Source organism: Podarcis muralis, chromosome 13 (assembly GCF_964188315.1).
Source record: "Podarcis muralis chromosome 13, rPodMur119.hap1.1, whole genome shotgun sequence".
Lineage (NCBI taxonomy): Eukaryota > Metazoa > Chordata > Lepidosauria > Squamata > Lacertidae > Podarcis > Podarcis muralis.
Window position 1 is genome coordinate 2,079,761 of NC_135667.1, and position 14,358 is coordinate 2,094,118.

Sequence of the window (14,358 nt, forward strand, 5' to 3'; positions counted from 1 at the left end):
GGGGGGTGGTCTTGGACTTCAGGGCAGGCAATTTAAAATGTCTATTTAAGGGCGGGCACCTTTGTTCAGGGTCCTCCTCCTCCTCCTGCGTGTGAGGGGAGCACCCTGTTGCAACAGTTCAGTAAAGATCAGGCTTACTAGCCACTTTGCTTCTCAATATTCTCTGCTTGGCCTCTGTTCTTTTCTCCGACCGATGGAGAACCTGCAACGGACTCTCTAAGGGCTCTTGTGTCCCCCATAAGGAAATAAGGGCAGGTTTTCGTTTATTACACTGGAAAACCCCAAACGCTGCAATACTTTCCTCCTAGGCTAAGAGGGAATCCCTCTCTTCGTTTCGGTGGCTCTTTTTCGAACTTTCCCCCCGTTCTACAAACATGTGCCTCTGTACTAGGAGAAATACGGTAGCCCTTGGTGGCGTCGGGAGGAATCCGGCCCTTCTACTAGGTGGCGGCGGTACTGTGGGCAAAGGCCAACATGGCGGCCTCCTGGGCGGCGTCAGGAAGCTACGCCTGCGCGGGGAGGAGCCGGGGTTGGGGGGTGGGTAAGGAGGCGGCCCCCCGCCCAAGGCGCCACGACAACAGCGGCAGCTGCTCCAGAGGTGGTGGTCTGTGCCCACCCCCCCACCTTGACCAGCCCCCCCCAACTCGCCAACATGTCTGGGGTGCAACGGATGAAAGTGGCCAACGAGAGGCACAGCAAGAGCATCACTCAGAGGGGGGGCCTCCATCGGGCCCCGGTATATGGGGGAGGGGGCTGGGGGGGAGTTTGCAATGAGTGGGGGGACTAGGTGGGGGGAATTGCAAAGGGGAGAAAGTGGGGAGGGGGAGTTTGCAATGGGGGGTGAAAGTGGGGAGGGGGAGTTTGCAATGGGGGTGAAAGTGGGGAGGGGGAGTTTGCAATGGGGGGAGAAAGTGGGGAGGGGGAGTTTGCAATGGGGGTGAAAGTGGGGAGGGGGAGTTTGCAATGGGGGGCGAAAGTGGGGAGGGGGAGTTTGCAATGGGGGGTGAAAGTGGGGAGGGGGAGTTTGCAATGGGGGGTGAAAGTGGGGAGGGGGAGTTTGCAATGGGGGGTGAAAGTGGGGAGGGGGAGTTTGCAATGGGGGGGACTAGGTGGGGGGAATTGGAAAGGGGAGAAAGTGGGGAGGGGGAGTTTGCAATGGGGGTGAAAGGGGGGAGCACCTGGGCTTGTGGGGAGATGAAGAATTGGGGAAGCAATGAATTTATTTCAGAAACACCCCCCCCCCTTTTGAGATATTTGCAAAGATGGGGGGAGCAGCTTAGGTCAGGAGGGATGAGGTTCGGAGGGGAGTGGGGAGGATCACCTGAACTCTTGCCCCCCCCCCAAAAAAAACCCCACAGGTAAGTCTGAGGCTGCAACCCCATCCATGCACCCTGAATTCTTTGGGAGCAAAGCCCCCCCCCCATTTGAGCACCCTGGGGTCTTCTGCGGAAAGGAGAGCGGAGTTGCACCCTCACCGCTGGAGGGATTGCTTAGGGAAAGCCTGATATTTTTTTTGAGGGGGGGGGTTGCAATTGTCTCTTAAGGGGTCTGGAATGGGGGGGGTCTATCCTTGGAAGGACTCCCCCACCCCGATTAGTTTCTATTAATTTCCGGGGCCTCTTCCACCGTTTTCTGATTTTGCCCTGTGTTTATTACCTGCGTTTGAATAGGGGTAAACCTCTAAGAGTTGCAGGAAGCGAAAAACACATGGAAGATAATTGTAGCTAAACGGTTATATTTTCTACGTTTTTAGCTACTTGCGTTTCATCTGCGTCGATTTAGTTTGCGTAAGCCGCCTTGAATCCCAGTGTTTGGGAGAGCGAGGGAGGTAGAAATAAGTATTATAATAATAATGGTCTCTGGGCCCATCTGTGCAATGCTGTCCTATGATCAAATTGCGGGGGGAGAACATTAAAAGGGAATTTTGGGAATGTGAGGATGTCACCTAGGAAACTTGTGCCCCGTCCTGTCCTCACGGGTGCTCCCCCCCCCCCCCGATTGAGGCTGCAGGAAAGGGGAATAGGCAAGAATAAGCCCAGATTTATCCCATCATAAGCAAATAAAAGGAATCGCAGGTGGTGTCTTGTCTCTCTAACCCTTTCCTGGTCTCTTTCCCTTCTGCGAAGACACCCCAAGAGGAAAAAGCCCCCGTTGGCCCCTGGCTCCTGGCCCTCTTCGTCTTCGTGGTCTGCGGATCAGGTGATTTCCCCATTTATTAACAGTTTCTCATAGAATTGAAAGGGACCCCCAGGGGTCATCCAGCCCAACCCGCCACAGTGTCTCTCTTTTCCTTAAAAAGCTCAGGGTGGCAAATGCGACTTCCCATTTTATCCTTGCAAAAATGAGGATAAAGGGGGGGGGCGAGAGAGAGCAACCAGTCCAAGAAGAACATTTTTACTCATTTATTTCAACAATTTAGATATTGCTTAAGCAGTGTACACAAAGGTACATGGAAAGATAAATTCACTTAACATGGACAAGAAGGTAAAAGGTAAAGGACCCCTGGATGGTTAAGTCCAGTCAAAGACAGGCTCTGGGGCTGCGGCGCTCATCTCGCTTTCAGGCCGAGGGAGATGGCATTTTGTCCACAGACAGCTTCCCGGCTCATGTGGCCGGCAGGACTAAACCGCTTCTGGCGCAACGGGACACCGTGACAGAAGCCAGAGCGCACGGAAACGCCGTTTACCTTCCCGCCGGAGCGGTACCTATTTATCTACTTGCACTGGTGTGCTTTTGAACTGCTAGGTTGGCAGGAGCAGGGACTGAGCAACGGGAGCTCACCCCGTCGCGGGGATTCGAACCGCCGACCTTCCGATCGGCAAGCCCAAGAGGCTCAGTGGTTTAGACCACAGGACCCCCGCGTCCCTCATTGACAAGAAGCACTTACTGAAAAGGTCTGGTTAAATTATTATTATTATTATTATTATTATTATTATTATTATTATTATTATTATTACCTGCTGTTCCCCACATGGCCCAACAAAACATTTTTAGTTAATTTCATAAAATTCACACACCACTTGATGTGCAGGCAGAGGGAATGAACAACAATAATTTAAGATTACAGTGGTACCTCAGGTTACAGACGCTTCAGGTTACAGACTCCGCTAACCCAGAAATAGTACCTTGAGTTAAGAACTTTGCTTCAGGATGAGAACAAAAATCGTGCTCCGGCGGCGCGGTGGTAGCAGGAGGCCCCATTAGCCAAAGTGGTGCTTCAGGTTAAGAACAGTTTCAGGTTAAGTACAGACCTCCGGAACGAATTAAATACTTAACCCAAGGTACCACTGTATTGAAATGTAAAGCTGTTCTGCCCTGCGTGGACAGGATCCTGGAATGGGTGAGCCCACTGGCCGGATCCAGGCATGTTATTCTTACGTTTCCCCCTCTTAATCTTCACAGCCATCTTCCAGATTATCCAGAGCATCCGACTTGGAGGTTAATGGGGAGAAGACGGGATGCTTTTCCGACTGCTGCCACCAATCCTGCTCTCAGGGAACTGTGGGATCTTTTCTGGACCTCCCAAGTTACAGCCATGACAGTCTTCCTCTGCCTGCTTCCAAGAACCAGATCTCTCCCTACCTACCTGCTCTCGTAAGACCCCCAAACCGATTCCCTCCCCGCTCTCTGTCCCTTGAGCTGTTGACCACTTCGGAGGGACGCTGGACTGAACGGGGGCGATCCGCCTCCTCTCCCCTTCGCCTTGTGGAAGCGCGGGGCTTTTTCCTTTGGAACTGAAACGATGCGTTGCAACAAGGAGGAAGGTCTACAGCCGGTTTGCGGCGTTTGGGGTTGGAGGACGGGGTGCAGAGTTGGGGAGGCTTGTTCCGGATCCCACATTCCTCTCAACCCGTTATCAACCTGCAGTTCATTCTCCCTCACCATTCCGGTCGAGCCGCTGAAATAAAGTCGCCTTGTTGGAATATTTGCCACAAACCCAAGTAATTCTAAATTTCTTAATAAATAGTGTCACCATGTTGTTGTTGTTGAGTCGTTTAGTCGTGTCCGCCTCTTCGTGACCCCATGGACCAGAACACGCCAGGCACTCCTGTCTTCCACTGCCTCCCGCAGTTTGGTCAAACTCATGTTGGTAGCTTCGAGAACACTGTCCCACCATCTAGTCCTCCGTCGTCCCCTTCTCCTTGTGCCCTCCATCTTTCCCAACATCAGGGTCTTTTCCAGGGAGTCTTCTCTCCTCATGAGGTGGCCAAAGTACTGGAGCCTCAGCTTCAGGATCTGTCCTTCCAGTGAGCACTCAGGGCTGATTTCCTTCTTCTTGCAGTCCATGGGACTCTCAAGAGTCTCCTCCAGCACCAGAATTCATAAGAATTCATATAAGAAAGGGCAAAGGGTGTGGATCTTTTTTGGTTTAGAGAAAACACACAACTGGGAGGCAGATCCGTTATGCAGGCTGAGGCAGCCGGCCTGAACTTGGTGCAAAAATTGGGGATCTCCATCGTAAGAGCTTTTAAAATAAAATAAATATCAAAGACCGCACTGCAGGGCTGCTGTTAGCAGGGCACCCAGGGGGAGAGTATCCTGGCGCAGCCTTCCCTGTCCTGCATAGCTGTCAATGTTTCTCTTTTTTTTTTAAGGGAAATTCCCTTATTCCGAATAGGATTCCTCGCAAGAAAAGGGGAAAGTTGGCCGCTATGCGGTCCTGGCCCTCCAAAAGGGAAACATTTCCTTTTAATAATAATAATAATAATTTTTATTTATACCCCGCCCTCCCCAGCCAAGGCCGGGCTCAGGGCGGCTAACAAGCAATAATAAAAACAAGTTGAATGAATGCTACTGAAAAACAAGATTAAAATACAACATTAAAATACTGAAACATTAAAATTTTTAAATCCAGCTTCATCACAGGAGGAGAAAGAAAAAAGAGAACATTTCCTTTTAAGACTACACCTCCCATCCTCTCTCTCACTGCGAGCCTCGCCCAGCTGTCACTGGCGGGAGGTGGAGTCTCTGGAGGGCGCCCGGTTGGGGAACGGGGGCGAAAGGGAGCCGGGACTTTCCGCTTGCCACGCTACTCTAGACCTTTCACCCAGTTCTATGGTCGCGCTGACGACACTCTAGCCACCGGCGGCCTCCTCGCCGGAAGACGCAACGCGTGCCGCTCTAGCCATCTCCTCTTTCGCGCCTCTTCTCCCCAACATGGCGGAGCGCCACAGAGCGCCCGCCTCCTAGAGCGCCCCACCCCACCCCCCTTGCCTAGTCTGGGTGGGGCTTTGGTTCCTTTTTTCCCCCCTTATGAATTCCACGAACGCTGCTTTCGTCTAATAAGTCGTTACTTATTTTCCACACAAGCCCAATTATCATTATGAAAGGAAGGAGAGTTACCGGAAGTCCCGCCTCCACACAAGCCCAATTGTTATTGACGGGAGGAGAGATGCCGGAAGTCCCGCCTCTTCATCTCCCATTGCACATCCGGGTCACGCCTCCGTGCCTCGCGACCTCATTCGCTGTCCGGAGAGGAACCGGAAGTGCCGGGTGACCCGGAGCCAGTCTTCCGGCGCGAGGGAAGGAGAAGGAGCGCGAGGCTGCGCGGGCGAGCGAGGAGAGAAGGAGGCGGGAAAGGAGGAGAGGAGAGGCCCGGCCTTCCTCCTCCCTGCTCTTCCTCCTCTGGCCGGGGAGGGAGGCGGCCCGTCGGTGAGTGAGGCCCCCCCCCTCAGGGGAGCCAAGGCCCCAAACCAGCGTCTCTTCAGCCTGTGGTTCCCCAGGGGCGCCTGGACTACAACGCCCATCATCCCTGACCAGGCACAGGCAAACTCCGGCCCTCCAGCAGTTTTTGGACTACAATTCCCATCATCCCTGGCCGCTGGTCCCGTTAGCTAGGGGTGATGGGAGTTGTAGTCCCAAAAACATGTGGAGGGCCGAGTTTGCCTATGCCTGCCCTAAAGGGAAGCCCAAAACTCCGGCCCTCCATATGTTTTGGAACTACAGTTCCCATCATCCCTGACCACTGGTCCTGTTAGCTAGGGATGATGGGAGTTGTAGTCCCTAAACAGCTGGAGAGCCAAGTTTGGGGGTGCTTGCCCTAAAGGGAAGCCCAAAACTCTGGCCCTCCATATGTTTTGGAACTACAATTCCCATCATCCCTGACCACTGGTCCTGTTAGCTAGGGGTGATGGGAGTTGTAGTTCCAAAACATCTGGAGGTCTGAGTTTTCCTATGCCTGCCCTAAAGGGAAGCCCAAAATCCCAACACTCCAGATGTTTTGGAACTGCAACTCCCATCATCCTTGACCACTGGTCCTGTTAGCTAGGGATGGTGGGAATTGTAGTTTCGAAACATTTGGAGGGCCGGAGTTTGCCTATGCCTGTCTTTGTCCGTTGGGCTGAGCTGGCCGTGGATGATGGGACTTGTTGTCCAAGATCACTGGAGGGCACCAGGTTGGGCCAGGACCAGTGGTCAGGGATGACGGGAATTGTAGCCCCAAAACAGCTGGAGGGCCAAATTTGGAAAACCCTGGACTAGAACAGTGTTTCTTCAACCTGGGTGAAGTGGGCTTGGTGTGGGTGGACCACAAAACCCATCATCCTTGGTCGTTGGACTGAGCTGGCCGTGGATGATGGGATGTGTGGTCCAAGACCACTGGAGGGCACCAGGTCAGGGAAGATTTTTCTGCAGCAGGGTTTCCCACACTTGGGGCTCACGCTGTTTTTGTGACGGCAACTCCCATCCCTGGCTGGGCATCCTCTGCCTTAAAAGCTGGAGAGCAGCTGCCAGTCACCGTAGGCCAGGCACCCCCAAACTCGGCTGTTTTGGGACTACAATTCCCATCATCCCTGAGCATGGGTCCTCTTAACTAGGGATGATGGGAGTTGTAGTCCCTAAACAGCTGGAGGGCCAAGTTTGGGGATGCTTACCCTAGGCAATACTGAGCTAGATAGACCAGAGGCCTGACTCAGTCTAAGGCACTGGTTCCCAATTGGTGCTCTTTGGACTCCAGGGAGCCTGTGGAACCATTCGCATAACAAAAATTGCCATAGATATATCAACAATTTCAAAAGTAGGGGATCCATGGCTTGGCTTTTGAAAAATGGGGTCTGCAGTACTTAACTAATTGGCAACCACTGATCTAAGGCATCTTTCTACGTTCCGAGAGTTTTCTAAATGTATTTCCTTTTAACTTCTCTGACTATAATGCCATGCAACCATATGTAAATGACTATCCGTCTTTGAAAATCTGGCACCACTGGATCGAATTCCTCAGTTTTGTTGAGTTAATTAAACAGTTTTAATTGGATTGTGAAGAAGTGTGCAATTAATTGTTCTTGTTTCAAATTTTATTGTCATTCTGAATAGTGCTTTTTAAAGGGGTTGGGTTCCGGAAATGTTTGGGAACAAGTGTGGGCATACTTATTTTTCTTTTCCCTGTGCTTTGCCAGGGGTCTTTTTGCCCTGAAGAGAGCTGTGCTGGACCCCCTCAGAATAACTGCCTCTTGTCTGCAGAACCAGGGATAGTCACATCCTGCAACTATGGGTGACAGTGATGATGAGTATGACCGCAGGCGCAGGGACAAATTCAGACGTGAAAGGAGTGACTACGACCGTTCTCGAGAACGAGATGACAGGCGGCGAGACGACTGGAGCGACAGGTACACCCCAAGTCACCTGGGGGATGGAAGCAATGGCGGATGTGCTTAGAGAGTTGCTGTGTTCCCAGGGAGACCAAACCTGATGCCTTTTCTGTGGCTGCAGGAAAGCCCATTCATTCTTAGGGGGGGTCTATAAGACAGGAAGGAGTTCTATATTTATTGTTTTCCTTATTTCATTAAAATGATATACCGCTTGATTGTTTAAAAAACCCCCACAAAAAACACATCAAAGTGGTTTACAAAAAAATAAAATAAAGCTATAAATAAGAATTAAAATAACAATAGGCTAAATACAGGTTAAAACCTGCACCAGCTTTCTAAACTCCTGCTTGTCTAAACAAAAATGTTTGTAAAGGTAAAGGAACCCCTGACCATTAGGTCCAGTCGTCGCCAACTCTGGGGTTGCGGCGCTCATCTCGCTTTACTGGCCAAGGGAGCCGGTGTACAGCTTCCGGGTCATGTGGCCAGCAGGACTAAGTCACTTCTGGCGAACCACAGCAGCGCACAGAAACGCCTTTTACCTTCCCGCTGGAGCGGTACCTATTTAGCTACTTGCACTTTGACGTGCTTTCAAACTGCTAGGCTGGCAGGAGCAGGGACCGAGCAACGGGTGCTCACCCCGTCGCGGGGATTCGAACCGCCGACCTTCTGATCGGCAAGCCCTAGGCTCTGTGGTTTAACCCACAGCGCCACCTGCGTCCCTGCAAAATGTTTTTAGCAAGCACCAAAAAGAGTACAGTGAATCTGCCTTCCTGGTATCAACAGGCAGGGAGTTCCATAAGTGCTGCTGCACTAAAAGATTGAGTTCTTACAAACGTGGAGCAGGTATTTTGTGTGACAGCAGCAGTTCTGCCCATCTGGGTAGGCTTGCCTGAAGAAAAATGTTTTAAGCGTATTAGAATCCTTAACATGTGATGGTTGATTGTTGATTGCCCTGTTTTTGAGGGGGGCAGTGTGGAATCCAGGTGGAGCAGGTCCTGAAATATTTCTCAGGCACTTCAGCTCATGGCACAGAGGGCTGGTGGAAAACCCAGTTGGGCTGATTTCTGCCCTGCCAGCCTCAGAGACGGGTCAGTTATGCCTGCCCTTCTTACCATCTCTGTGGTGTTTGCATCCAGGGACTGGGACAGGGGCCGAGAGCGCCGCAGCAGAGGCGAATACCGCGATTATGACCGGAACCGGCGGGAACGCTTCTCCCCACCTCGCCACGAACTGAGCCCTCCACAAAAGCGGATGCGACGAGACTGGTAGGTTGCCGTTTGATCTCCTCTGGGTTGCTTCTTCCATTCTTGTTCTGCGTTACATGACTCTTCAGTGTCCAGTTCCCAAGAGGAACTGCTCAGCAGAAACAGCATATTGGATCAGGTCTGGGGAATCCGTGACCCTCCAGAGCGTGAAGAACATAAGTAGAGCCCCTCTGGATCAGGCCAACGTCCCATCTAATCCAGCCTCCAGTTATCACAGTGGTCAGCCACATGCCCCATTGGGAAATGCAGAAGCAGGACGTACGCACAAGAGTGTAGCATTCCTAAAGCAGGGAAGGATTGGACTCTGATTAATAAGATACAAACGAGGCTTGACCAGCAAGACTCTGGGAGGAGTGCGTATAATAATAATTCCTCTCCACCCCTCGGCCCAGGTCGTTTTATTCACAAATGAACTTTTTACACAGTGTTCGTAAGAACCAATCAGATATCCTCTGAGCATTTCAAAAAACCCCACGTGGGACAAAGTCAGATCAGAAGAATTTATTCTAACTACAAAGAAAGTACTGTATCTTTCGCTCTATAACACGCACGTAGTTTTTAGAGGAGGAAAATCCGTAGGCATGCCACCCGTAGGCATTCCCTCCATAACACGCACAGACATTTCCCCTTACTTTCTAGGAGGAAAAAAGTGAGTGTTGCGGTGCAAAAAATACGGTATTTCCTACTTGAGCATGCATATGTAGTTCAGAGTAAATAAAAGAGGAATAAAAGGAGGAATGCATTCAGCAAAACCCCGAAGGTCATAAACAGGAGAGGCAGGATGGCAGTATTCGCCATCTCTTTGTGAATTCTCTTCCTGGCCCTTAAGATCTAAAGATTAAACTACATCAAAGTAACCTACTAACTTTATGGCCTAGGATGCCTGGTGCAGCAACCGGCAACTGGTCTGTGTCCTAGAATGCTTATACGTGCCTGTCAGACGTAGAGAAATGGGCAGTAGATAAAAATGGCATAGATGCAGAGGCTTGTGGGATTTGATAAGAAATTACTGTCAGTGAATCAAACCCAGTCAACACAATGCTTTCATTGCGGACACAATGGCTTGATGCATATTTTATAATCCCTCCTAGGAATCCCATCTGATCACTACACAAGAGCAACTCTTTCCAGCAACTGGGATTAGCTGTTCTCAAGGACCCTGAGTCCTTGTCAGGGGGAAAGGCAGGGTATCAATAAATACATAACAATCATTCCAAAGCATTGCTGCCTCCAACTACGGAGGCAGAACGTAGCAGTCATGGCTAGTAGCCACCTTAGTTGGTGACTGCAGGAAGGAGTTCCACAATTCCACTGCATTTCTTTTATCAGTGCTGGCTCTCCCAGCGTTCAGCTTCATTGAATGTCCTTGAGTTCTAGTGATAAGAGAGAAGGAGGCAAAACTTTTTCTTTATCCAGGATAACTTGGGCGGAGGGGGAAGGATGTTGGAGGTGGAACGATTGTCCGAGTTTGACAAGCTGGTATCACTGCATCCAGTTTGTCCATTTTGTTGAATTAATCAAGCTAAATGGTTTGAATTACCGTATTTTTCGCTCTATAGGATGCACCGGACCATAGGAGGGGGAGAACAGGGGAAAAACAATTCTCCCCCTCTCTGCTCAGCGCCCCTTCAGCGAAGCGACAGGAGAAACGGAGCCCCTTCCATTTCTCCTCCCGCTTGGCTGAAGGGGCGCCGCGCAGAGAGGGAAAACTGTGCAGCGCCTCTCCAGCGAAGCCTGGAGAGCAAGAGGGATTGGTGTGCACCAACCCCTCTCACTCTCTAGGCTTCAGGTGGCTATCCGCAAGCCTTTGGAGCGCAGCGGGAACTCCTGCTTCGCTCTGAAGGCTTGCGGATAGCTGCCTGAAGCCCCCGGAGTGCAGCGGGAGTTCCCTGCGCTCTGGGGGCTTCAGGCGGCTTCAGCGAAAGCAACACGAAGCCTCTGGAGCGTGGGGGGAGTCTCCCTCTGCGCTTCGGAGGCTTCGCATTGCTATCGCTGAAGCCAAGGAGCCTGCATTCGCTCCATAGGACACACACACATTTCCCCTTCATTTTTGAAGGGGGAAAAGTGTGTCATAGAGCGAAAAATACGGTAGATTTTGAATAAATGTGCAGTTAATGGGCACCGTTCTGAATTTCACTGTGCCGTTATCGTGGGTTGTGCAAACTGGTATTCTGAATATTGCATTTTGTAGCGTAAGGCAGGACGCACTGGGGATGAGGTTATGGCACCAAGGGTGTGGACCGGCCAGAAACAGTTTGGGAAGAACTGGTTTTAATACCTATCCCCTTGCTCCAAAATAAATCGGGATCAATTAACACTTTGGTTCTCCCCCAGTCCTCTTGGTGGTTTTAACTTTACCCCCTCGCTCCCCAAAACTCCTGCAGGGATGAGCACACATCGGACCCCTACCACAGTGGCTACGAGATGCCTTACAGTGGCGTCACCACCGGCCCTACCTATGGACCTCCGCAACCTTGGGCTCACCCAGAAATGCACGTGACGCAGCATCACATCTTGCCTATCCAAGCCAGGTAAGCTGCTCCGAGCACATCCTGCCTATTCAAGCCAGGTGGCCTTTGCCACTCAGGTGAGGGCTGCTCTGCCTGAAGACTGTGAGAGATGTTGGTCAAATCTTCTGCCCAAGAACAGGTGCCTACAAATACTGAAACGCCTCCCTGCTGCTTTCCGTGTGACGAAGTAGAATAATAATTATTATTATTATTTTATTTATTGTTTGTACCCTGCCCGGGACGCGGGTGGCGCTGTGGGTAAAAGCCTCAGGACCTAGGGCTTGCCGATTGAAAGGTTGGCGGTTCGAATCCCCGTGACGGGGTGAGCTCCCATTGCTCGGTCCCAGCGCCTGCCAACCTAGCAGTTCGAAAGCACCCCCGGGTGCAAGTAGATAAACAGGGACCGCTTACTGGCGGGAAGGTAAACGGCGTTTCCGTGTGCTGCGCTGGCTCGCCAGATGCAGCTTGTCACGCTGGCCACGTGACCCGGAAGTGTCTCCGGACAGCGCTGGCCCCCGGCCTCTTAAGTGAGATGAGCGCACAACCCTAGAGTCTGTCAAGACTGGCCTGTACGGGCAGGGGTACCTTTTACTGTACCCCGCCCATCTGGCTGGTTTCCCCAGCCACTCTGGGTGGCTTCCAACAAAGATGAAAAATACATTAAAATGTCACACATTAAAAACTTCCCTGAACAGGGCTGCCTTCAGGTGTCTTCTAAATGTCAGGTAGTTGTTTTTCTCTTTGACATCTGCTGGGAGGGCGTTCCACAGGGCGGGCGCCACCACCGAGAAGGCCCTCTGCCTGGTTCCCTGTCACCTCACTTCTCTCAGGGAGGGAACCGCCAGAAGGCCCTCAGAGCTGGACCTCAGCGTCCAGGCAGAACGATGGGGGTGGAGACGCTCCTTCATGTATACTGGGCCTAGGCCGTTTAGGGCTTTAAAGGTTGGCACCAACACTTTGAATTATGCTTGGAAATGGAAATAGGTTTGTAGAGGCGAAAGAGACCCCTGAGGTGCAGGAATTACAGCTAAATCAGGCTCGTCCCACTTGTCCTGCAGCTCAAACCCGGGCATGAAAAATCACATGATAAGGCAGCATTTGGTCACCTGTGGATGGGCCCTGGAGAAGGCGGACTTGGCCTGCGCCATCCATGCTTCAGTTACTTCCAGGGGCGGCCCTGCCATGCGCACAATGTGGGGCTCACTTTGGAGATAGTCTGAGAGCTTCAGGTTTCTTCAAATGCAGCAGCCAGGCCTTTGCCTAGTGCTCATAGGCTGGGAAACATAACTGAGCTTTCGTCAGATCCATTGGCTTCCAATTTCCACCTGGGCTCCTTTAAAGCCCTAAGTGGCTTAGGACCAGGTTGCCACATGGTCTTATAATTCATGTTGCGCCGCTCCGGGTACTTAACAGTAGAAAGTACCCAGGCTTCTTAAGTGATTACAGTTAATTAAATAATTACAGTTAAGTAAGCCTTGTACAGGCTTCTTAAGTAATTACGGTTATGTTGGATTTAGCAGGGTTTGGATTGGTTACGTCAGGTTTACATTGGGTTTGCCGTTAATCCTGTTGGTCAAATAAAAACAATACTAGCTATTCGTTTAGCTAATGCCCACTTTTCACTGGAGGTCCCAGGGTGGGTTACACCTTTAAAACAAAACGTTGTAAACAGTTTAAAGCAACAAACATAAAATTAAAGTGGGGCTGAAAGATATGCCCCTCAAGTGTCAAAAACCAGAGGAAGGAGGTGTATCTTCAGCGTCCTCCGGAATGCTGTATGATAAAGGTGAAAGGTGAACCCCTGAAGGGAGGGAATTGCATATCTTGGGGGCCACCACAGAGAAGACCCTCCCCCAATCTACCACCAAGAGTCATTTAGAACTTTAAATTACAGTGGTACCTTTGTTCTTGAACTTAATCCGTTCCGGGAGTCCGTTCGACTCTCGAAACCATTCAAAACACCAAGGCGCAGCTTCTGATTGGCTGCAAAAGCTTCCTGCACTCAATTGGAAGCTACGTTCGGCTTCCAAAAAAGTTCACAAAGCGGAACACTTCCGAGTTTTGCGGCGTTTGGGAGCCGATTTGTTCGGGAGCCAAGCCGTTTGAGTTCCAAGGTACCGCTGTGTCATGTCAGCACCTTGAATCTGGTCCGAAAACAAACCGGCAACCAATGCAGCTGTAATCCGGCCACTGAGTTTTGGAGCCGTTGAAGTTTCCCGGTCGTCTTCAAGGGCGGCCCCACGTAGAGCGCGTTGCAGTAATCCATTCTGGAAAGTTAGCAGAGCCAAAGTCAAATCCAGGAGCGGCCCCAAACTGCAAATATTTTTTTGGAAGCCGCCCAGAGTGGCTGGGGAAGCCCAGCCAGATGGGCGGGGTATAAATAATAAATTATTATGATTATGATTATGATTATTATTATTCCTCCGAGGGGGTGCGACCCCATCCAGGGCAGGCCACCCCTCCCATCTCCTGCGCTTGACAATTCAACTGTGTGCTTGATAAGGGTCTGCAGAGCTTTGCTGGTTTTGAAAGCGTCTCCTCTTTGCGCCGGAGACGTTGAATTGCGAGAACGCACACCTTTTTATTTCCCCTTTTCTCTTTCCCTCCCAGGCTGGGGAACATCGCGGAGGTGGACCTGGGCATCGCCCCTCCCGTGATGAAGAACTTCAAGGAGTTCCTCCTCTCCTTGGACGATTCCGTCGACGAGACGGAAGCCGTCAAGCGCTACAACGACTACAAGCTGGACTTCCAGCGCCAAAAGATGCAAGACTTCTTCCTGGCACACAAGGATGAAGAGTGGTACGTCTCTCGTGGGCTGGGCCTTCTTGCCTTGGACCGGGGCGGGGGAGAGGCGGGAGGTGGAGCAAGGAGAGGTCTGGTTCCCTCAGGGATGTGTATCTGTAGTTATGTGTGACTGGCAACCTAAATAAGAGGCCTTCAGAGCGGAAGATAATTCAGTAACCAGTTGGTAGATATGTCAGGCGTTAGAAGGCTTCC

At 51.2% G+C, this 14,358-nt stretch overlaps 2 protein-coding genes across 3 annotated transcripts in view; both read left to right on the plus strand.

Moving 5' to 3' along the window:
- The first annotated feature begins 527 nt into the window (after positions 1–527).
- Positions 528–3,977, plus strand: LOC114582498 (stress-associated endoplasmic reticulum protein 2-like). Its single transcript, XM_028703573.2, has 3 exons — positions 528–736; positions 2,127–2,199; positions 3,403–3,977. The coding sequence occupies exons 1-3, from the start codon at positions 653–655 to the stop codon at positions 3,441–3,443; spliced, it is 198 nt and encodes a 65-aa protein (XP_028559406.1). The 5' UTR covers positions 528–652; the 3' UTR covers positions 3,444–3,977.
- Positions 3,978–5,499: 1,522 nt separating this feature from the next.
- SRRT (serrate, RNA effector molecule) overlaps positions 5,500–14,358 on the plus strand; it is a 34,478-nt gene continuing 25,619 nt past the window's right edge. The window contains exons 1-5 of one of the 2 annotated variants that reach the window (XM_077916764.1): positions 5,500–5,652; positions 7,395–7,604; positions 8,723–8,851; positions 11,236–11,382; positions 13,972–14,160. In XM_077916764.1, the coding sequence (XP_077772890.1) occupies positions 7,486–7,604; positions 8,723–8,851; positions 11,236–11,382; positions 13,972–14,160 (584 nt within the window). In that variant the 5' untranslated portion in view covers positions 5,500–5,652; positions 7,395–7,485. The remainder of the gene's footprint in view (positions 5,653–7,394; positions 7,605–8,722; positions 8,852–11,235; positions 11,383–13,971; positions 14,161–14,358) is intronic. The other variant, XM_077916765.1, reaches the window with a different exon arrangement.

What these genes read in the sequence shown, in the direction of transcription:
- LOC114582498 (XM_028703573.2), top strand. Translation starts at nt 653, where the DNA reads ATGTCTGGGGTGCAACGGATGAAAGTGGCCAACGAGAGGCACAGCAAG. An exon ending in GGGGCCTCCATCGGGCCCCG is followed by an intron (nt 737 to 2,126) that starts GTATATGGGGGA and finishes CCTTCTGCGAAG; the next exon opens with ACACCCCAAGAGGAAAAAGC. An exon ending in CTTCGTGGTCTGCGGATCAG is followed by an intron (nt 2,200 to 3,402) that starts GTGATTTCCCCA and finishes TAATCTTCACAG; the next exon opens with CCATCTTCCAGATTATCCAG.